This window comes from Podarcis pityusensis (assembly GCF_964106645.2).
Source record: "Podarcis pityusensis genome assembly, chromosome: 8".
NCBI lineage: Eukaryota > Metazoa > Chordata > Lepidosauria > Squamata > Lacertidae > Podarcis > Podarcis pityusensis.
In genome coordinates, this window is record NC_138033.1 from 72,701,732 (window position 1) to 72,719,305 (window position 17,574).

General features: G+C 47.9%; 1 protein-coding gene across 4 annotated transcripts in view; it reads right to left on the reverse strand.

Moving 5' to 3' along the window:
- AGRN (agrin) overlaps positions 1-17,574 on the reverse strand; it is a 244,839-nt gene that overhangs the window by 84,012 nt on the left and 143,253 nt on the right. For all 4 annotated transcript variants that reach the window (XM_081015949.1, XM_081015950.1, XM_081015951.1 and 1 more), the window contains 3 exons: positions 6,935-7,150; positions 3,215-3,439; positions 978-1,202 (listed from right to left, as the gene is read on the reverse strand). In XM_081015949.1, coding sequence (XP_080872075.1) covers positions 978-1,202; positions 3,215-3,439; positions 6,935-7,150 — 666 coding nt within the window. The remainder of the gene's footprint in view (positions 1-977; positions 1,203-3,214; positions 3,440-6,934; positions 7,151-17,574) is intronic.

Sequence of the window (17,574 nt, forward strand, 5' to 3'; positions counted from 1 at the left end):
AGGGGCATGTGTGGGACTGCCAATGGTTCCCTCAGCTATTGCAGTAGAGCATAAGGAATTAGGTGGTCTTGAAGGTACTCTGGTTCCAAGTTTTTTAAGTCTTTGTGAATTAACACAGGAATTTCGAACCTGGTCCAGCAGCAAATTGGCAACCACTGCAGCCCTCTCAGCAGCGAAGTGACATGCTGCCAGTAAACTATCTGGCCACTACATTCTGCACTAATTGCATCTTCCTGGACAGACACAAGGGCAGCCTGACATACAGTGCACTATGGTAATCGAGTCTTGAGGGTTACCAATGTATTGACCACTGTGGCTAGGCTGTGTGTGTGTGTGTGTGTGTGTGTGCGCGCGTGTATACATATACATATACATATACATATACACACACATACACACATGTCTGGATCAATGGCAGTTGAAAGGAGAAGGTGCCTAGGAACCAGCCCCTGCACAGATCTCAAGCCATTGTGGAGAAAGATGTGCATATTAAAATGGTGAACAGAGTACTGCAGAAACTGGTTGGTGAGCAAAATCTCTAAGTCACATTTTGTGGTGTATTGTACACATTGGCCTGTGAATGTGCAAAGTCTCCAAGTGGAGAATATGCATTCTGACCAGCGAGAAACACTGGATGACGTTTGGGTGCTTTGAGCATTCTCCACCATCTTCCACAGAGCATGAACGCCGACAAGTCACCTCAGAAGCAAGAGGGTTCTGATTCTATTGATTTGTTTTGCCCCTTCAACCATATTCCTCCTCACTGCCTACAGGACTTGCTTTTCTCCTCAAGAAGAAAATGGTCCCAATACTTTTGTATGGGGAAATGTAAATGAAACCTATCGCAATTCATTCTAAGGACAGGGCCTTTCCAGTGCTGGCCACCCCCTCCAACTGCGGAAATCTGTCCCTAGAGGTTTTTGTTTCAGACACCCTTCACGTAGACCTGTAACAACTTGGAATTTAGACTCTCTTACCCTGAAGCAGGCACTGTCCTGACCGCACTTTCTGGATCTCGATCCCCCGAATGGCGCCCGACCTCAGCATGACACAGTCATTGTCATAGGTTACCCCCTCATCGCTACACACTGGATCCCGCTTCAGAGGGCAGCTCTCAGGCCGGAGCAGGAGCTCAGCACGCCGAGTGCGAGGGTTGACCCGGCAAACTCTGTTCATGTCGTTGTGGGTGCTCTTGCAAGGGTCTGGGGAAAAGTAGGTGAGGAATGATGAGAGCGGAAAAATCTTGCAGCCATCCCAGGAATTGAATCTGGGACTTTCAGTGTGTAACGCTGCTTCTCTAACTATGGACTCAACACTGCAGATATAGTTTCTCCACAGAAGCTGCCTTTGATTTATCTAGTCCAACACTGTAGAAGTGAAAGCAGTTCTCTAGGGTCTCAGGATGGGGGTCTTTCCCTGGCACAAGTGCTGGTGGATGGATGATGCTCTATTCCCCTTTCCAGAGCTACAATTCCCAGAGTTCCCTGGGAAGAGGGACTGACTGTTAAACCAGTCTGAGAACTGTAGCTCTGCAATGGGAATTGGGGGGGGGGGTGTCCCTACTCTCAGCACCCTTAAAAAGTGACGGTGCTCATGATTCTTTGTGGGGGGGAGCCATGATAGGATACTGCTTTAAATGTTTATTGCAGATGGGCATAACTCACATCACCGCATCACACACACAATTTCAGAAAAACACACACCCTCAATGGCTACGTGATAATTCTCCATGGTTCTCCATGGAAATCTACCCACTTGCTGGAGGCTAGAGAGCCTTGCAAGAGTTCACACCTACAGACTTATTGCAGGGTGCAAGAAAGGTGAGTCAAGGGTCCCGGAAGGATACTGACCACTTAGAAAAGACAGACTTTCCAGGTGGCCAGGACATGGGCCATGTCAAAAGGAGATGTGCAGAACCAATGTGCATGAGCAGCCATCTCTCACACACCCCAGGTATCTGAGCACAGGTGGAGATCCTTGGCCTTCCAGCTCCCTCCCACCTAATCCGGGTTTATCGAAATCGCCTTCCATTCACCCCTTGGGCACTTTTATAGAAACACCGAAGATACAGGACTACTTATTGGCTAATCCTCCTTCTCTGTCTCTCCACGGGGCATTTTCAGCGCCCAGCTAATACCTGGGAGGAACCAACTTGATTCAACACATATGCACAAAAGGGCATTATTTCCCAACAAACATAACCCACAAGTTCTGAAAAATAAAATAAAATCCGAAGACTCTGAAATATCTACATTCCTATCCTGCCCCTCCCGAGAGAGAGAGAAACCCAAAAGGGAGGATGGAGGATTAACACATCACCATGGAGACTAGAAGAGCCACACATGTATATATTGGGTTGGGAGAGAGAGGACTCTTTAACCTCAAAAACACACAGCAGAGCATGACTGAAGCTGGTTACAAATTTTGGTGGGTACTTGGGCAAGAGGCCGTTTTACCCGAGTGGGGAAAAAGAAAGAAGAAAACAATTCCCTTGAGAATGTACAGAGCATTTTTGTTTTAGCTTTTAACGATGCACAGCCTCACAGTACTTTCATACTAAGACAGCCTTTCCCAAACTTTTGAGTCCCCAGGTATGGTTGGACTGCAACTCCTACCACCCCCAGATGGTATGGAGATGATGGGAGATGTAGTCCAAAACCATCTAGGGAACCAAGGTTGTGGGAAGGTGTTTCTCAAACTGGGGCCTCCAGCTGTTTTTTGGACTACGACTCCCATCATCCCTAGCTAGCAGGACCAGTAGTCAGGGATGATGGGAATTGTAGTCCAGAAACAGCTGGCGACCCAAGTTTGGAAAACACGGCTCTAAAGCAAAGGTGGGCAAGCAGTTGCTCACTGCATGTTTGCTGGACTCCAACTCCCATCAGCCCCAGCCTGCACGGCCAATGGTCAGGGATGCTGGGAGTCATAATCCAACGACACTGGAAGGCCCATAGTTTCCCCATCCCTGGATTAAAGGTGCCTGGGAGATGGGAGCACCATTTAGAAAGGAGGTTCTCTGCTGTGCCTCTGCATGAATGGCTGCTCTGGCTTTTATTAAGACACTGAAACACAGGTGGGGAACTCACATTAGCCTCAGCCAGCATTGAGGGAAGATGGGAGCAGCAGCCTGAGGGAAGATGGGTGTGGCAGCCCAGCAACATCTGGAGGGCCAAAGAGAGAACAGCGAGGCAGCCGGAAGCCCCAGAAAACTCACCACAAGGCCCGTCAAACTTCTTGAAAAGGTTCTCTTGCTTGTCGCAGGCGTGCCTGTTGAGGTGGCACTCGCTGCGGTAGTCCTTGCCGTCGCTGCCGCACACCACGTTCTCAGGCACACCACTGCATGAAGACGGGCAGATGCACTTAGCCGACAGCCCATCCGTGGAGCGGGCACAGGTGCTTCCAAAGCTGCAGGTCACCTCTGCGCAGGGGTCCTTCGAACCTGGGGAAAGAAGAGGAGGCGCAGGGCCTGGACTGATGAGCATGCAAAAGCATGACTGTGTTGAATGGTTTCTTTAAATGTAAAGGTTCATCACTGTTCCACCCGATGTGTATTTCTTTAAGGGGCCAGAGCAAGGGCAAGAGCAAGATAACGAGACCCAGCTTTACAGCTGTGAAACATAGCAGGTGCTGCTGAGTTGTATTGATTAAGCTGTGTTGGCAATTGGGTGTAGTATATAAGGAGCAGCACCTAGCTCTCCCATTACCCTGGGGGATGGGTTGGTGGTTGGGTCTGGTTTGTTGTTGATGTATTTAGTGTATAAGGAGTTTTTGTTTTTGTAATTAAAACCTTGTTTAAGTTATTTTTGAGTCCCTTTTTAATGCATGGTCTCCCCAGCAAGCTCTCTGCAGCGCTACTATACTGCAAAAAGCCAACAGACTGAACAAGGGAACTGATGGGAGGTGCAATGTTTGGCAAGTGTGCATGGTGGGGGAGATGTTGCTTAGGAATGGCGCTTAACAACTTGGATCCAGGATATCTCAGGGACCACTTGATCCCTTATATCCTTGCCAGATCACTAAGGTCTTCAGGGGAGTCACTGTTAGTGGTTTCCTGTGGGTTCAGTATTGGGGGTCCAATTTTATGGAACCCCCTTCCAGCTGAAGCCAAAGAGGCCTCATCTCCCTGTTGAACTTCCAACAGTTATTGAAGACTCCCCCTCCCCCCTCCAAAGGCTTTTAAACTGAATTCTCATTTTATAGTTATATCTCATTTTTTAGTCTTATTGCATTGGGGTTTTTTGTACACTGCTTAGAGATGGATGTGGTTATTGCTGAAACAATAAATGATAATGTTTGGTGGGAATCCCCACCAAATGGTGAGAAATAGACCTTACAGAACTACAACTCCCAGAGTTCCCTGGGAAGAGGGATTGTCAAGCCATTCTAGGAATTGTAGTTCTGTGAGGGGAATGGGGCCATCACCTAATAAATCTCGGCACCCTTAAAAAAGGAGTCTCGGGGGGGGGGGGGAGCCATGGCTGTTTAAAGTGGTATGATACTGCTTTAAATGTGCAGACGGGGCCTCTATGTGGGTATAATGTTGACATGATTGGCGCTGCGTATTGTAAAGTAACCTCTTAGCATGCTTAATGGTCATTTAAACTTTCAATGTTTTAAATTAAACGGTAATTGTTGAGTTCTCAGAGGTATACGGTAGCGTACTTTGATTCGTTACGGCTATTGTGCTCCCGTGCTTAAATTGTCTCTTACATGGATGGCTCTGAGTACAACGTTATTTGCAGGAAGTTAGGGATATGAAATGACTGATACTAAAAGGAAATGGAGAGGATAAAAGACTTGAAGGAGTTTGCGGTAGGCTTGTTATATTATATGAGCTAGGCCAGGAACAGGGAACCTTCTACAGACCACATTCTCTTTTGGGCAGTCTTTCTGAAGGCGGCATTCCCATGGGGGGGGGGGGAGTGGTCAGAAGCCAAAGAAACCCCAAACTGTGCCAGCCACAGGACATCTCTTAACGCACCATGAGCAAAATGTAATGAGGGAAGGAAGCTGCTCTACATTTGACCGGGATGGGCCAAATGTTATTTATAGGCCCCGGCTACAGCCTCATTTATTTAATTATTTATTTACAACACCCCCCCCTCATTTGTCACTCTCCTCCCTCCCTCCTCCTTTCCCAATCCCCCATTATTATTTTAAATAAATCACTCTGGCACTCGCATCGTCCTCCCTTCCCTGCTTCCAGGAGAGCCCCCAGCGGGAGGCGAGAAGCTCAGATTTATCGAGAGAGCCGAGAGGGATCCTCATCAGGGGAGGGCACTGAGAATGGAGGGAGGGAAGGTCAACTTAATTTACTTGGAGACATGCAGGCTGGGGGGTGGGGGGGAGGTGTTCATTTGCACAATTCTTCGCTAGCAGCTGGTGCGTGCCATGTTACCAAGGAGGGTCCATTAGCCTCACTTACGGCCAGGCCTCTCCAGGAAATAAGCTGCTCTGGGGCACAAGCCATACTTAGGCACATCAGACTCTGCGTGCATGCACAAAGTGCTTCTGTCGCAGGTAGACCCGAGGCATAAGGAAGCAGGCCTGTTTGTCATTGAGAAGGCTGGGGTGGCGGCAAGAAGCGGAGCAGGAATTTTGGCCGAGGGATTCTACTCAGGACTCAGAGAGAAAGTGCCCCCAGCTTTCCCTCTCCTCCTTCCCCAGCTCAGCTTTCATGTATCCCCACAGGCTATCAGGCGATCTCCCTTACCCTCATTCTCCCTAGACTGCCCCCAGCTAATGTCTGCTTCCAATTTCCCCCCTACTTCCCATTTCCAGCTAAAGCTCACTTCCTGTTTGCACCCCACCAGGCACCCACTTCCCATTTCATCTGCACCCAGAAACCCACTTCCTGTTTCCTCCCCACCAGACATTCACATAAAGCTAAAGGGGACCCCTGATCATTAGGTCCAGTCGTGGCCGACTCTGGGGTTGCGGTGCTCATCTCGCTTTACTGGCCAAGGGAGCCAGCGTACAGCTTCCGGGTGATGTGGCCAGCATGACTAAGCCGCTTCTGGCAAACCAGAGCAGCGCATGGAAACGCCGTTTACCTTCCCGCCGGAGTGGTACCTATTTATCTACTTGCACTTTGACGTGCTTTCAAACTGCTAGGTTGGCAGGAGCAGGGACCGAACAACAGGAGCTCACCCCATCATGGGGATTTGAACCACCGACCTTCTGATCGGCAAGTCCTAGGCTCTGTGGTTTAACCCACAGCGCCACCCGCGTCCCTGACACTCACATACTTCCTGCTAACAGGGTTGCCATATTTCAAAAAGTGAAAATTCTGTCAGCTTTTTTTTTTTTGCCAAAGTTGTTGAGCTATTTTTAAGGGAAATTGGCAAAAAATGACACAGCTGACATTGATTGCCATACATCCAGATTTTCCCAGACATTTAGCCGATTTCCTCCCAGACACTGCTTTCGACTGCAGTATTCCGGGTATTTATTTCCAGGAAAATCCAGGCATGTGGCAACCCTACCTGTTAAGTGACAGAGGTGAGATTTAAAGAAGGGTGGCAGTGTTCACACATGCCCAGAGGTTTGGAGAGTGGTGAGAAGAGAACAGGTCTGGTCTGCAGTGGCTCCCTGTCTACAGAATGCTCTCTCCAGGAAGGCCTGCCTGGCACCAATCCTGTCATTTGGGTGCCAATCAAATACATTTTTGTTCTCCTGGGCTCTTGTGCAACACCAGCTAAAGGACACTGTACTGTTTAACAGGTTAGCATACTGCTGAATCCGTTTTTAGTAACGTTTTTGCAATTTTATTATAGCATCTTTTTTCCTTTGCTTGTAAATGGCTTCCTTCAGTAGGAAGCAATGTATGCAGTTAATAAACATAACCCTAAACCTTCCTGAACTAGGGAATTAGATACTAGGCAAGGAGGCTCGTCCTGACCCAAATGAGTCAAGGCCCAGCTCAGTTACTCACCACAAGCCCCTTTGCTGATGACTTTGATCCGGCGCTGTTGGTTGCATTGAGCCTTTTCCAGCTCGCATTCGTTGCTGTAGGTAGAATAATCCGAGCCACAGACAGGGGCCACCACTGAGGGGCATGTGGTCTTCTTGCACACACATAGTCCCTGGGAGGGGCCCGTTGCACTTCTCTCGCACACGGCGCCAAACCCACACAGCACACCTCGGCACACTGGATGGGAGTGCAAAGAAGAAAAAGATAATTAAGCAATGAATGAGGGTTGGTTTGTCAAAAGAGGGAAAACTGAGCATGATTCTCAACTTTAATATAGTGTGTGTGTTTCCAGCTCAAGTTTCCAGTCCTTATGCCTATGGGGAAAAAGACTGAAAAAAATTATGGCCAATAAGCCTGTGTAGACAATGAACTGGGATCTCAGAAACTCACATGCAAGGTACAGTACTAGCTTAAGAGCACGGACTTCCTGAAGTCACTCTCAACCTTAGCATCTGTGAAATGGAAACACTGGCCTTCCTCACAGAGTTGTTGTGAAGGCACAGCAACTAAAGTCAACGAAGGGCTTTGTGAATTAATATGCGTTGTGCGAATGCTACATCACAGCAGGATGTAGTGAGATCTCGGGAGGTGATAGAAAGAGGAGCAATTGAGGCAATTTGGGATTAAGGAAATGATTTTCTAGGTGTGGCACTTTCTGGCTTCGCTCTACAGAATTATGGAGCACACTGCAGAATGCACCCCCAGGGCTTCAGGCAAGGAATATTCCCAGCCTTGAACCTGGGACCTTCTGTATGCAAAAAAGATGCTCTTCCTTTTATCTGCACCCCTTTCCTTAACAGGAAGGTGGGAAGCTGTTTTATACTGAGTCCTAGAACTACAGAATCATAGGGTTGGAAGGGTCCCATGCAGGAATCACAGGAGCCCCCAGAGTCTGAGAAAAATGAGCTGGGAAGCCCCAGCATGGAAGGCGGCCACTGGCGGGCTGCTCACTCTGCGTCCCCAGATCCCCCTGTCCTGTGCTACATCCACCGCCGAGCCACAGCCCTTTCTCTGAAAATAAAGGACGATTCTAGTCCTCATGGCTCTCAATAAAGGATTGAAACGGGAACATAGGAAGCTGCCTTATGCTGAATCAGAACTTTGGTCCACCAACCTCAGTGTTGTCTACACTGACTGGCAGCGGCTCTCCAGGGTTTCACGCAGGAGTCTCTCCTCTGCTGCCAGGATGCCCGGAGGGAAGGCCAAGAGCCCTTTGGCCACCACTTGTCCATCTAGCTCAGTACTGTTTGCACTGACTGGCAGCATTCCTTCAATTTTCCAGGTAAAGGGACATTCCCAGCTCTACCTGGAGATGCTGGGGGCTGAATCTGGATCTTCTGCATCAAAGCCGATGCTCTACCATGGAGCTATGGTCTTTTCCCAAAGAAGGAGGCAGCACCAAGCTAAATGGACCCCCCCCTACTAAATCCTAGCACTCCAGGTGATGGTTATCTCTACATACTTCCTCAAAAGATAGATAGTTCCCTTGGCATGCTTTTTCTCAAATTTATCTATTTAGGAACAGATGCCTGCTTTTTTCTCTCTCTGTGCCTTGAGGCAGATAATGACAAGATAAACATAACCAAACGCATGAAGCCTCCGCTCAATAATCAATGAACAACTCAATTAGCAACCCCCCCCCAAAAAAAGTCCAGTGACTCAACTCAATAAAGCCATAAAATCAACATTAATCAAAATAGTCTACTCATCGCAGATAGTTTTGCAAAGAAAATGTGTGTTTGGCGAGGAGGAGAGCTGTAGTGGCATAGCAACCAGGATGCTAGAATGGGAGACCGAGGACCTGGGAGACCGGGGTGCAAATCGCCCACTTGGCCATGATGCCCACCACGGTGATCTTGGGCCAGCCAGTCACTGCCACCCAGCCTAACCTACTTCTCAGGGTTGTTGTGGGAATGAGATGAGAGAGCGGGGGGGGGGGGAGAACCATGGGTGCCAGCTTGAGCTCCCTGGAGGAAATGGTGGGATATAAGCGCAATAAATAAATAAAACAGAGGTGTGGGGGAGGCTGCAGGGGGAGGGGTTGAGCCTGTTGCCAGATTGTTTTGGGTGCGAGTGTCAGAATCTGAGGAACAGGTTACCTAGGGTTGCCATATTTCAAAAAGTAAAATTCCTGACACCCGCAAAGACCCCTATATTGTTGAGCCTTTAAAAAACACACACACACTAAAACCTACCCCGAAAATAGTGACTTTAAGCTTTTTGAACTGCTTTCGCTGCTTTTTCCATCGCGTTGCCATACATCTGGGTTTCCCATCACATTTTGCTGAATTTTGCAAAATTCCCTCCTGACGTATGGAAGGTTACCAGACAATTTGGGAGCAAAAGTCAGCAGCAAGGTTAGTAGATATGTGGAAACAGCACACCCCAGTGTGGGATAACTTCAGTCCTTCTGTCTCAGGCCAAAGGCCCACCTAGTCCAGCATCCTGTTCTCACAGTAGCCCATCAGATGCTTCTGGGAACCTGGCAAGCCACTCCCCCCACCATGAACACTTACCTGGGAAGAAGACGGCAGAGAGATGTGTGTCGCACCCTTTGCTTTACGTTCTTTAGCTTAGCCCCACCTCCTTTTGCACCTGGCCCCGCCCACTGCTGGCACACGGCCCCTGGGAGGATGCAGGTACCTCACACAGTTTTGTTTTCAAAAAGAAATCATGCTTTGTTTTGTTTCTGAAAGTCCGCGAGGCAAAAGAGAGAGGACAGACACATCATAAATCAATCCCTGGTTGCAGAGGCCCTCTCAAGCCAATATACCTGGCAGTTCTCCAAACAAAACTGTTGAATTGCTGTTTTTATTTCTGAGTACACAGTGTGATATTGTATTGTCCTTTTACTATTTATTGTTGAGAGCAAAAGTGGCTGGGGCAACCGAGTTGGATGAGCAGCATATTATTATTATTATTATTATTATTATTATTATTATTAAGTACAGTGGTACCTCAGGTTAAGTACTTAATTCGTTCCAGAGGTCCGTACTTAACCTGAAACTGTTCTTAACCTGAAGCACCACTTTAGCTAATGGGGCCTCCTGCTGCCGCCGCACCGCCAGAGCACGATTTCTGTTCTCATCCTGAAGCAAAGTTCTTAATCTGAAGCACTATTTCTGGGTTAGCGGAGTCTGTAACCTGAAGCGTATGTAACCTGAGGTACCACTGTAATAATTTGGCTCTTCTGTTTTTAAATATGCTTGTTCATTGTATGTTTGCTTTGATCTCATTTTTGTTACATTTGCTGCAAAAATTCAAACTCTTTTAAAACATTCTGTTTGATTTTTTTATTATTATTATTTTTGTTTTAAAATATGGAGTTTCTAGGGGAACTTTCAAGGCTTCGAGCCTCAAAACCACCAACTTGATAGACACACAATAATTACAGATTGCAATTAGGAATGTGGCGGGAGGGTGGGTCGCCTTCCTAATAAGAGATGCACTATTCTTGTTATCACGCATGCTAATCAGAGGAGCCAGCACCAGCCAGTTCCCCATCTAAATTGCAAATGAAGGAGAGGTGCTTGGCTGTTCTTTTTTAATTTGGGAGGTGGGTGGTGGTGGTGGGAGGAATGCCAGGTACGGGAAGCTGAGAAGTGTACACACACACACACACACACACACACACAGTGTGTGTGTGTAGCGTGTGACTTTTCATGTCGTCTCCAAAGAGAGGCGTTTTCCAAAGCATCAGCCTCAGATCTCGGACACCAGGGTAGCAAATCCTCATTTGCCCCCCAACAGCCTTGGGCAACTTGCTCTTAGCTGAGATGATTCTGTGCATCTTTGATCTTGCACACACATACTCATCCTTACAACCAAATTTCAGGTTGTTTTTTTTAAGCTGCAGTCATTGCGCTCTGGAAAGCGTTGCGCAAATGGAGATGTTCTGGCACCTTCCGTAGGTCTGCAGTCTTTTTCCTCTCAGTGCAGAATGTGGGCCCTTCTGGGTAGAAGGAGGGAGGCAGGAAGTGGCCTAAAGACACCAGGGTCCCCTCCAAACACCTGTTACGTCCACACTGCCCATTTAAAGAACATTTAAATCACGCCTCTCCCTTTCTCAAAGAATCTTGGGAACTGTAGTTTGTCAAGGGTGCTGGGAGTTGTAGCTCTGGGGATGAACTGCAGTTCCCATGATTCTTTGGGAAGGGGGAGATGTGCTTTAAATGTACAAAGCCATAGTACATTTTCGCAAATGTAAAAAGCCAGCCACATTTTGTAATGATTTGTGCTCTTGATGTGATGAATTGTGCTGAGCCTCTCCAATGCAGACAGGATTTCCTGATCCACAGGCTCTAAGGCTGCAATCCAAACCCCTGGCAGGCAGCTGCGGGCTTAATGGAGAAGCGCCGCTGCCGTGACACCCACAGTCCTGCCACTCATGCTGTCTACCCATTAGGTGGAAAGTGTTCAGCAGAGTGATGCTGTAATTTCTGTCTCCTTCCTCACCTGACTTACAATTAAAGGCCAAAACTCAGTGGTAGAGCCTTCTGCTTGCCATGCAGAAGGTTCCAGAGAGGTGCTGCCAGCCTATGTAGACAATATTGGGCGAGATGGACTGGGTATAAAGCAGCTTTCTCCATTCCTCCGATCTTCACCCTCTTGACCTCCCCAAGCTGACAAGTGCTTCCATCTCTCCTTGCCACTCCTTTTACAATCACTTCTTTCTCTCTCCCTTCCCCTCCCCTCTCTATTTGTAGCAAAATTCCTACTCAGCCATGAAGCTTTTGGGTTAGCCAGGGGTCAGAAACTTTTTCAGCAGGGGGCCGGTCCACTGTTCCTCAGAACTTATGGGGGGGGGCCGGACTATATTTTGAAGGGGAAAAAAGTGAAGAATTCCTATGCCCCACAAATAACCCAGAGATGCATTTTAAATAAAAGGACACATTCTACTCATGTAAGAACACGCTGATTCCCAGACCATTCGTGGGCCGGATTTAGAAGGCAATTGGGCCGGATCCGGCCCCTGGACCTTAGTTTGCCTACCCATGAGCTAGCCTTTGTCTCTCAGCCTACCTCACAGGGTTGTTGTCAGGATAACCTGGGGAAAGAATAGGAATGCCATCGTGAGCTCCTTGGAGTAAAGGTGGGATATCAATAGAGGAAGACAGGAAGGAGAATTGGCATAATTAATTATTGCCCTCAATAATTCTGTTGATTTATTGCTGCTTGTGTGAGGATTGATTTTTGCTTGTTTGCTTGTTTAACTTTGTAAAAATATTGCTGCTTAACTATGATTCAGATATATATATATATATATAATACCGTTCAGATCCCTGCTTGGCCATGAAGCTCACTGGGTGTGGCCTTGCCGTCAGTCACTGCCTCTCTCGGCCTAACAGACTTCACAGGGTTGTTTTAAGGATTAAATGGGGAGAGGGAGAGCCGTGCCCCTTGGGCTCCTTGGACAAAACAGGGATATAAACACAATAAATAACAAACAAATCTCTCTCACCATTGCCTTGTGGATCCTGGGGGATGGAGAGCTGGGGCAGAAATGTCAAAAACACATAAATGCCCTGGCATGTTTGTCTGTGTTAAGAACAGCCCCCCTCGTGCCCTCTCCACCTTCACAATGCACACACACCCTATTATGCATTTCTCTCCGTTACCGATTTAGTTATATGTATATTTTAATTCATAATTGTATAGGGACATCGCAGACCCACACGCAAAGAGCTGCGTTCTACGGACAAAGCGCCCAGCTAAGGAAATGGCCTGGCCTATATAACAGCGGGAGAACGGAAATAAATAAAAAATAAATGAATAAAAAAAGATAATGTGTGGGAAAAGAGAAATCATAAAAGGGGAGAGGAATGCTTTTTTAAAAAAAAAAAAAAAAGGAAAAAGAAAAGAAAAACAGCACGCTTGCCGGCGGTTCATTTACACTTCAATACTTGGGCGCCTGGCTTCAGCTGCCTGGAGAGAGTTTAAGCTCATATGCACAGCAACAATGCACAGCGCTAAGAGACTAATATCGTCAAATAAATAAAGAAGACGAAGAAGACGAAGAAGCTTTCGTTCGCTCCTGCCCAATATCTAAAAGCAATTTATCATTTTTATGAAGCTCTGTGGATCGTCTCTTTCTCAGCATATATATATATATATATATATATATGAGAGAGAGAGAGTCTTTTTCTGGAAACAACCCCCCCAATTTTCACACAGTGAGATAAGGGGGTGGGGAAGGGAGGCGAGAAAAGCAAAATGGGGGTCTAAAAATGCAAAGCGAGAGAGGGATTGACTTGATGATTATTTCCTTCCCTTTCTCCACCCCCACATCCAGCCAACCAGCCCACTCTCCCCCCCCCCCCGCACCCTGGCTGCCCTCCTCCCCATCCTCCTTGTGCTCCTTCTTCCTGGAGCTGAAGTCTTAAAAGAGTTTGTAGTGCATTATCAAGCTGTCACTCAGAGAGCAAGGAAGGCACAGAAGACAAAGCGTCTCGGTGGCACTGGGAGAAGACACACGTGTTGGGAAAAGGACTGAAGGCACATAGGCACCTCTTGCCAAGCTGTGGGGGCTGGAGCTCAATGGTCAAGAAAAAAATGAGCTGTAGCTCAGCGGTTAGAGCATCTGCCCGGCATGCAGAAGGTCCTGGGTTCGACCCTGCCCCCGGCATCTCCAGGTAGATCTGGGAGAGACTCCCTCCCTGAATTCATGGAAAGCACCTGCTAATCAGTGTATCCCCTAGTGAAGCCATCCCTGCAGATTAAAGCCTTCTAGATGCAAGAGCTGTAAGCATCTCCTATGCATGCAGAAGGTCCTGAGTTCAGCCCCTGGACACTCCCATTCAGAAAAGGGAGATGACATTTTTATTCCCACCCCAAGGTCAACATTCCCTTATGGGAAAGCTTGGGACGGGGGACGGGGGGCACATGCCAGTAGTGGGCGGGGTCAGAGGCAAAAGTGGGCAGGGCAACGTGTGTAAATTATTTTTGCACACTAAATTGGTTTCTACTCACACCCCAGGCAGGCAAGACTATAGAAGCCCCCTTGGGAATTCATTGGTAAACATCATCATCATCAAAAATAGCTGTTACTGTTATTGTTATTTCATTTTTATGCCACACTTCTGACTGAGATGCCCCATGAATAAACTGTCATCATGACCATCATGAGCAGGCAGAGGGCCTTCTCGGTAGTGGCACCCACCCTGTGGAACGTCCTCGTATCAGATGTCAAGGAGATAAGCAACTATACAATATTTAAAAGACATCTGAAGGCAGCCCTGTAGAGGGAAGTTTTTAATCTTTAATGTTTTATCATTTTTTTTATATGCCGGAAGCCATCCAGGGTGACTGGGGCAACCTAGGCAGATGGGTGGAGTACAAACAATGAAATTATCATCATCCCCATTGTCCACAGTGACTGGCAGTGGCTCTCCAGGGTTTCAGACAGGGAAGATTCCCAGCCCTACCTGGAGATGCCAGGAATTGAACCTGGGATCTTCTGCTCTACCAGAGATTCCTGTACACACACACCTATCTTCCCATGCTCTATCCAGCTAACAGAGACACGTTATCACAATCCCAAAGCACATCCCTGCCACGCAAAAGCCATTATGGAGGAGGCATGGATTAAGGCTGGGTGGGGGGTGTTGTTTGGGGAAGGGGGGTGGCCTAGGGAGACTCAGGAGGGGCAAAGAGAGGTCTGCAGGGCCGGGTCTGAGTTTTCCCACCCTTGTCTGAGTGCATCCCAAGAGATAGTGGCAAGTCCAAGCCCGAGGCTGTATCAGGCGCCCTGCTTTGCTTCTGTCGCCCATGTTGGTCTGAGACTGAGCCCTTCCCCTCGGTTGCAAGATAACTTCCCCTTCTTTCCCTATTTCATTCTGTCAGGGCCAAGGCCTGGTGAATAATTCAGCGCAGGTTCAGCGAGGCTCTCGTGCCTCTGCCTCCCCTGGCAGGGCCGGGAGCGTGCGAGGACGCAGCTGGATGGGGAGGCCATGAAAGATATATGAATGTGGAGTGGATGGCATATGGCTGAGTTGCTTCGCAGTCCTCCCGGCACCCTATTTATCCCCTCCAGCCGTACCTTGCTCCAGCATCTCTGCCCCAAGCCAGGGCTGCAGCAGGGTTGAGGGGAACCATCGCAACAGTCACACTGCAAGGGGTTACTGCAGAAGGCCCCGGGTTCAATCCACAGATGGAAGACATCTGCCCCAAACTCTGGAGAGATCTTGCCAAACAGTGTAGACCCAAGGGCCACATGCCCTTCATGGCGACCTTTTGAGGGCCAAATGTCAGTGGTGAGCGGGGCCAGAGGCAAATTTGAGCAGGGCAACAAATGCAAGTGTTTGCCTTTGTACAGCAGGCCAGTTGCATATTCGCATACTCCTCTGTGTCCTCCATCCATCTCCTCTCATTCCATGGGCCAACTTTGACAAGGGGGCAGCACAAAGATGACAGGTGATTGACAGGTGAATAATCCCACCCACTTGTCCAATTTGACTCCTAGGAGTGATGGGTGGAGACAGAGGACTGAACGGCCCTCAGGCAACATTACCCACCCATGGGAGCGATATCACCTGACAGGTGGGCATAGCTTAGCAAAGCCCAGTGTCTCAATCTGAACTGGAATCCCTGACAGGCCAAAACTGACCTGCTGGTTCCCTGTCCTGGTGTACAAAATTATAGAGTAGTGCAAGTACTGTTGAATATCAGCTTATTTCCTGGCTCCTCACTGCTGTGATAAGGATGGGGATATAACCCAGGAACATGCTTACATCAGCATGCTTAACTGGGTGCCTGAATACATGAGAGAAAACATCTGAAAGGGCATGGTTCCCTGTCCAGAGAGAATGAACTGACAATCTTGTAAGTAAACAGCACACAAGGAATTCTGTGCTTGTCTGAACTGGGCTGCAGTCGAGAAATTCCCTTTGAAGGATGGAGGAGGTTTTCACACATCCTATCGGCAAACTCCTGAGCATCTGCTAAGGAATCTTGTGGCAGTTGTTAGTTATCGAAACCAACAAACAGAAAAGCTCAAAAAAACAACAACCCGTCAGCAGTCTATCACCATGCCTCCCCATTGGCTAGCCGCCTGTGATGCCACGGAATGTTTGTGAGCATCCTAGCCACTCAGAAGCGGCTGGTGAGATGCAAGCAACAGAATGTTGACAATCAGAGCAAATCTCTGAAAGGAAGCAAAGGGTCAACGGCCATGGGGGGGGGGGGGGGAGAAAAACAGCCATCTATTTTGCCAGCTGCTCCTTGATTGAACAAAGAGTGATATATTGTGGTGGGCTCAGAAGGAAAGCCACCTCGGTAGGCCCAGGTGTATTCCTTCACACACACACACCCACTTTGGGTTAATTCCAATCACTAAGCTAACGCTTCCTTCGGTCTTTCCCATTAAAAGGATGGTTTGCTGCAGCTGCACTGTAGACGGATGTTTGCTGGGATGGAAGGGCAGGAAGACAGAGCGGGGAGTCAGGGAAGGAGGAAGGACTGCTCCATTCTTCCAACCCTTCTGGCTGTACATGAAGATGCTGCTTACTCATACTTGTTACTGAGACAGTAGGAGATAATAATAAAGCTTTTTTTTTTTTTTTTTTTTTAAGGCTACAAATTATTTTAGCTGTCAGGGTCAATTAATCAAAGTGGGCAGCTCAGCTACCCCAAAGGAGTACAGGAATGAAATTTGTTATTAAACCTTCTGCTCCTAAAACACACAGGAGAAAGAGGTTGGGGTGGGGGGGCTTAAGTGGTGGTCTTCTCAAAGAAAGGGCAAGGAGCACTTAGCCCCCTCCGAAGCCTTTTCTTCTTATTAGAGAGGTCCCTGGCTCTTCGCAAAAGGTGCTTATTATCGGCCATTATATCTTACTGACTCAGTCGGGGTCCAATCTACTGAGCAAACAAAGAAAGATCCACTTCCTTGTGCATCACAGGGAAAGAAACAAAGGGGATTTTTTTTTAAAAGAAATAATTAATTTAACTGAATTTTTAGCTGGAGGGCTAGCAGCCACCCCCTTTTCACCTCGGCCTTTCCCCTCCTTAACTGCAGCCCGTTGGAAGGCTAGGCTAGTTTACTGTACCCGCAATACTTCTGCAAAAGAAAGCAATTGGCTGGGGTTACTTCCCCCCTCCCCCCCCCCCCAAAAATATAGGAGTGACAAGCTGCATCTGCCCCAATGCTGTTTTCTGATGCAACTGTAAAGGGTGCAGGAGTCTTGAACTCTCTCTCTTATTTTCTCTCTGTCTGCTGCTCCTTCTAGTTAATCAATTACCTTAATGGATGAAGAAAAGCTTAAGCTGACTAAAGAGGTGCCCCACATAATTTAGCAAGACATTTTACTACGCCTTCTAATAGCAACCTCAGGTAGTGAGCACCAACTGGATTATAGCCAAAACAGGGCTACAGAGAATCCAAGCAGGAGGTAAAAGCATACCCATGGTGAGTAGGGAACGGTGAGGGGCAGATCCTTAGATTTAAAGGAACATACCAAAACCTTACACTCAAATCTTAAGGGGAACCAATTGGGATTGAGTATTGTGTTGGTGACCCCCACATTACAATTACGTTCAAATCCATCTGGATTTAAGGATGGGCACCCAGGTTTGCTTCCTCTGCCCTTCCTGTCCCATTTTCCTTG